General features: G+C 39.3%; 1 protein-coding gene across 1 annotated transcript; it reads right to left on the bottom strand.

Annotated features, from left to right (window-relative positions):
- Positions 1-5,171: 5,171 nt before the first annotated feature.
- LOC138879552 (uncharacterized) lies at positions 5,172-5,939 on the bottom strand. The gene has a single exon (XM_070159167.1). It carries the CDS (start codon positions 5,937-5,939, stop codon positions 5,172-5,174), a length of 768 nt encoding a protein of 255 aa, XP_070015268.1.
- Positions 5,940-6,000: the final 61 nt, after the last annotated feature.

The following is a 6,000-nucleotide window of genomic DNA, read 5'->3' as shown; positions in this document are numbered from 1 at the left end:
TCTTCAGCAGTGGTGGTTGAGACAGGGATGGTGAGAGATGGTTCATCAGAAGCGGAAGAATCAAGGGTTTTCTCTAGGGTTTTCTCAACTAAGGAGGAGATTATTGGTTGATTTTCAGTCATGGCAGAGATGAAGTTGAGAGTTCTAGAAAGAGACTAAAAAGAAGGATATGATCGTTCCAAAAAGAAGATAGGGTTTTAATGGGAGAAGAGATAATTATGATGGAGAGAGAGAAACCGGTTCTGAAACAGCGGTAGAGTTGTGGGGATTTGCAACATTTTAGAGGGAGATAAAGGGATTTGAAATAAAAAGATGTGAAATATAGGGTCTGAAAAGGTTGATGACATGGCACTCGACTTTTTGCATCCTTTTAAGATATGTTTGAAAAATCACAAGACTACTAACCTGTGGTACAAGAACTAAGTTCTTGACCTGTCTTTGAAAATTTCAATCCTCTTTTACCACCCATGTAGTGTATCTACAGATCATCATGTGTGTCTACCTACAACGGTATTGAAGTGAGTTAGACTTGGCCGAAAAACCCTTTAGCTAATGTTACCTGAAAGTGACTTTCATAGCCAACTGATGGGAATTAGGTTCTCAATTAGGCTTTATTAGCCCCAGCTCCAGCCTATTTCTCTCAAAATGTTCTCTGCTCAGTGCTTTGGTGAAGATATCTACAATTTGGTCTTCGGTACTGCAGAACTTCATATAAATAAGCCATTTCTCCACATTGTCTCTCAGAAAATGATGTCTCACATCAATGTGCTTGGTTCTTTTGTGTTGAACTGGGTTCTTGGCCATGTTGAGTGCACTGGTGTTGTCACATAGAAGAGGCACATAGTTATTGTACACACCAAAATCTTCCAATTGTTGTTTAATCCATAAGAGTTGAGCACAACAGGAAGCTGTAGCAACATATTTTGCTTCAGCTGTTGAAAGAGCCATTGAGTTTTGCTTCCTTGTGCCCCATGAGATGAGACATAATCCTAGAAAGTGAGTCACTCTAGAAGTACTTTTCCTGTCCACAAGATAACCTGTATAGTCAACGTCAGCATACTCAATAAGATTAAAATTATCACCTGAAGGATAATACAGGACCAGGTCATGTGTTCCCTTAAGATATCTTAAAATTCTTTTGGCATCCTTCAGAAGAGATTCCTTGGGATTTGATTGAAACCGTGCACATAGCCCCACACTAAAGACAATATCAGGTCTGTTGGTAGTGACATAGAGAGGAGACCCAATAATGCCTTTGTACATGGTTTGATTTACAGGAGATCCAGATTCATCCATATCCAGTCGAGTAGCAGTAGCAATAGGAGTGTCAATTACTTTTGATACTTCCATATCAAACCTCTTCAGGAGTTTCTTGATGTATTTTTGTTGACTGATGAATGTACCTTTTGTGGACTGTTTTACTTGAAGACCCAAGAAGAAATTCAACTCACTCATCATGCTCATCTCAAACTCACTTCCCATGAGTTTGGCAAATCCTTCACATAGTGAATCAGCTGTTTCCCTAAAAATGATATCATCAATATATACCTGAACGATGAGCAGGTTCCTCCCTCGTTTCTTCAGGAACAAGGTGTTGTCAATTTTTCCTCTTGTAAAACCATTTAAGAGAAACTTTGACAGCCTTTTATACCAAGCTCGAGGAACCTGCTTCAACCCATACTATGCCTTGTCCAATTTAAACACATATTTCGGGTGTTCATGACATTCAAACCCTGGAGGTTTCTTTACATAGACTTCTTCTTTAAGAAATCCATTCAGAAATGCACTTTTGACATACATTTAGAATAGAGTGAATTCCATATGTGATGCAAAGACAATTAGGATTCTGATAGCTTCCATGCGAGCAACCAGAGCAAAAGTCTCATCATAATCAATTCCTCCATCCTAATTGTAACCTTGAACCACTAGCCTAACCTTGTTCCTTGTAGTGTTTCCATGTTCATCATGTTTATTCCTGGATACCCACCTGGTTCCTATGATGGTTCGATATGAAGGTCTAGGTACCAGGTTCCATACATTGTTCCTTTCGAACTGATGCAACTCATCTTGCATGGTTGTAATCCAGTCTGCATCTTTTAAGGCTTCCTTGATGTTTTTGGGTTCTATTTGGGAAAGAAAGGCTAAGAAGGCAAGTGAATTTTTAGCTTTTGATATGGTTTGCACTCCTGAATCTAGAGGGATAATTATGTTATCAAGAGGATGGGAGATTTTGTGTTTCCAGTTGGGCACTTGAGCCTCATTTGTAGAGGAGCGGGGTAAGTCTGACTGGTTCCCTTGCATTTTTCTCTCAGCTACCTGTGGAGTACTTTGAACTGCATCAACCACTCTTTCTTCAGCTTCAGTAGTTGTAATTGTGGTACCTGGTTCCTCTCTGGCTGATGAGAAAGAGGTTGCATTGTCTTCACTTGGTTCCTTCACTTGACTTATCATGTCTTCCTTTTCGTTTGTCATGTCAATGACTTCACCTGGAATTAGCAGAGGTTCTCCATCTTGATCATACTTGTTAATTTTCTCACAAGAGGGATAGGACTCGTCAAAGATTACGTGTACACTTTGCTCAACACACTGAGTCCGGTTGTTGTATATCTTGTAGGCTTTGCTTTGAGAAGAGTACCCCAAAAAGATTCTTTCATCACTCTTGGCATCAAATTTTCCAAGCTAATCCTTTCCATTGTTGAGAAAATAACATTTGCACCCAAATGTTCTTAGGTGAGTCAGCTTGGGCTTCCTTCCATTCAGCAACTCATAGGGGATTTTGTTCAAGAGAGACCTGATCATGCACCTGTTAACCAAGTAGCAGGCAGTGTTGATAGCTTCAGCCCAGAAGTTCTTAGCAATCCCACTGTCGATCAATATTGTTCTTGCCATTTCCTCAAGGGTTCTATTCTTCCTTTCCACAACTCCATTTTGCTGGGGAGTCCCTGGGGCTGAAAAGTTATGAGTAATGCCATTCTCGTTACAGTATTCATCAAACTTAGCATTGTCAAACTCTGTTCCATGATCTGATCTAATGTATGCCACTCTTGATTCCATCTTCACTTGGATTTTCTTCACAAAGGCTACGAACACTTCAAAGGTTTCATCTTTTGTTCTAAAAAATAGAGTCCTGGAGTAGTCATCCACTATCACAAAGATATATCTTTTTCCTCCCCTGATTTGCACTCTCATAGGGCCACATAGATCTACCATATGTAGGAGCTCAAGTGGTTTTGAGGTGATGGCATCCCTTTTTGACTTGAATGAGGATTTCGCATGCTTCCCTCTAGCACAGACATCACAGACTTTGTGTTCTTTGAACTTTTACATGGGCAGACCACGAACCAGGTCCTTCTGAATCAGTTTATTCAGAAGAGAGAAGCTTGCATTTCCTAGTCTTTTGTGCCACAGTTCAGCATCATCATCAACAGCTTTTAAGAAACACAGATCACCACTTTGTAGAAACTCGAAATCAGCAACATAGATATTCTTGTATCTCTTGGCAACAAGTACCACTTCACCAGTTACCAGATTTATAACTGTGCATATTTGGACAAGAATTTCACCTTGTTTCCTTTATCACATATCCAAGAGACACTCAAAAGACTGTACTTAAGGCTATTGACATAGTACACATTCTCAATTGAGTGAGTGAGTGACTTTCCAATTTTTCCAACACCAAGAATGTACCATTTTTTCTCATTTTCAAAGGATACACTCCCTCCTTGTAGGGATTTTAGTGAAAAAAAGTCCATGGTATTTCCAATCATGTGCTTTGAGCATCCACTGTCCATGAACCATTGTTGACTACTTCCTTTCATTGTTTCCCGCACAAAAAGATCACGGGTTAGATTTAGGAACCCAAGCAAGTTTGGGTCCCTTGTAATAAGCAAGAGGATGAATAAGTGCTCTTTTAGTCCATGCAGGTAGCATGCGCTTTTTATGAGTGGCACCTGGTCCCTTTTCAGCAGTTACTCTTTTAGCAAAAACTTTATTTTTTTGCTAAGACTGAACCTTGGCTTGGCAATTTTCTTTGAAATGTCCGTTGTTCCCACAGTGGGTGCACAGCCAATTATCGGGCACAATAACATATTTGTTGTGAGGGTTATAAGGAGTTCTCTCCTTTTGAAACCCTATTCCCTGCTTGTTACCACCATTATTAACATACATTGCAGTAATAGCTTCCGAGGACCAAGTCCATTTAAGGGACTTCTCAAGATCATTTTTTACTCTTTCCAATTCTGCTTGGAGTTGCCTATTTTCTCAAGTTCAACACACAAACTAGTTCTCACAACAATTAACTCTTTTTCAAGCTTAATGTGTGTCTCACTAGCTACCTCTTTCCCTTTTTCAGAATTTCCCGGCCTACACTCAGATCCAAGTTCCTCTATTGTTTCCTTTAAGTCTACAATCACTACTAAAAGGTCATCTCTCTCCTTCTCAATAGCAGTCACTTTCTCCACTAAGGCATCTTTTTCTTTACTGAAATTCTCAATAATTTCTTTTAAGTCAACAGCTACAACCACCAAATCATCTCTTTCATGTTCTACACTAGCAATTTTTTCAGTTAGAACCACCTTTTCATTCTCCAGATTGCTTATGGTTTCCTTTAGATCAACTACACAAACTACCAAATCGTCTCTAGTTTGTTCAACATCTCCTAGTTCTATGGTCAAGGCATCTTTATCATCTACAAGACTATGATAGGCATCAATTAATACATTTGCTAATGACATGAGTTTCTTAGGAGAGTAGGATTTCAGATTTCTCTAAACATCCCTGAAGTTTACCTCATCATTGTCATCATCTTCATCATCGTCTGATTGAGCCATAAAAGCAAATATTGAATCATATTTATTTCCTTCACTTTCAACTGCCATCGTAGAACTATCACCTGCATGAGTTTCTTCTTCAGACTCACTGAAGGAATCTCTTCATGCTGCAAGAGCTTGCTTCACAATATTGTCAGCAGATCTCTTCCTTTTGAATCATTTTTCAGGAACCGGGTTCCTCTTTGCTACCTTATTAGGGTTGTATTTGAAGTGTTCTTGCTTCAGGAGGGGGCAATCTTTGATGAAATGCCCTGGCTTTCCACATTTATGACAAAGGTCGTAATTCTTTGGTCTGCTGGAGTTGCCTTTTTTTGGTATCCCTCCATTTCTTCTGACCATCTTCTAAAACCTTTTGATTAAGTAGGCCATGTCATTGTTCTCCTCACTTGAGTCATTTCTTTTAGCTTTGAGTACCAAGTTCTTTTCCTTCTTTGGTTCTCTTCTTTCACTGTTTATCTTCCTCTTCATTTCGTAGGTTTTCAGATTTCCAACTAGCTTATCTATGGTCAACTCCTGCAAGTCCTTTATTTCAGTAATATCATTCACTTTACTCTCCCATGAACTGGGCAAGATATTAAGAATTTTCCTTACGAGCATGTTCCTGGGAATGACTTCACCAAGCGAGTGTAATTCATTTATGATGGAAGTGAATCTTGTATGCATGTCTTGAATAGATTCATCGTCTTTCATCCTGAAGAGCTCATACTCAGTGGTAAGCATATCAATCTTAGATTTCTTTACTTGAGTGGTTCCCTCGTATGTTGTTTGTAAAGCTTCCCATATTTCCTTAGCGGATTGACAAGCTAAGATCCTGTTGTATTCATCAGATCCTATGCCACACACCAAAAAAAAAATTGCACAAAAATTTTTCTCCACAACTTTCCTATCTGCATCGTTGTATTCTTTCCTGGTCTTTGGCGTCGTCATTGGAGGATCTCCGACCTTCTTTGTTGGGACATAAGGACCATCACATATAACATCCCACAACTCATAATCTTCTGCCATGATAAAATCATGCATTCTTGTCTTCCACCACCCATAGTATTGCCCATTGAACCTAGGTGGTCTATACGTAGACTGACCTTCTTCAAAATTTGGTGGAATAGCCATAAGGATCCTTCCTAGGTGTTAACCTAATAGAAAGAACCCGCTCTGATACCAATTGATAGAA

The sequence above is a fragment of the Nicotiana sylvestris genome, chromosome 10 (assembly GCF_000393655.2).
Source record: "Nicotiana sylvestris chromosome 10, ASM39365v2, whole genome shotgun sequence".
In the NCBI taxonomy this organism is placed as follows: Eukaryota; Viridiplantae; Streptophyta; class Magnoliopsida; order Solanales; family Solanaceae; genus Nicotiana; species Nicotiana sylvestris.
The sequence above is the reverse complement of the archived record's forward strand: the minus strand, read 5'-3'. Positions and strand labels throughout refer to the sequence as shown.

Coding starts and splice junctions, on each gene's coding strand:
- LOC138879552 (XM_070159167.1), bottom strand. CDS start 5,939: ATGGCTATTCCACCAAATTTTGAAGAAGGTCAGTCTACGTATAGACCA.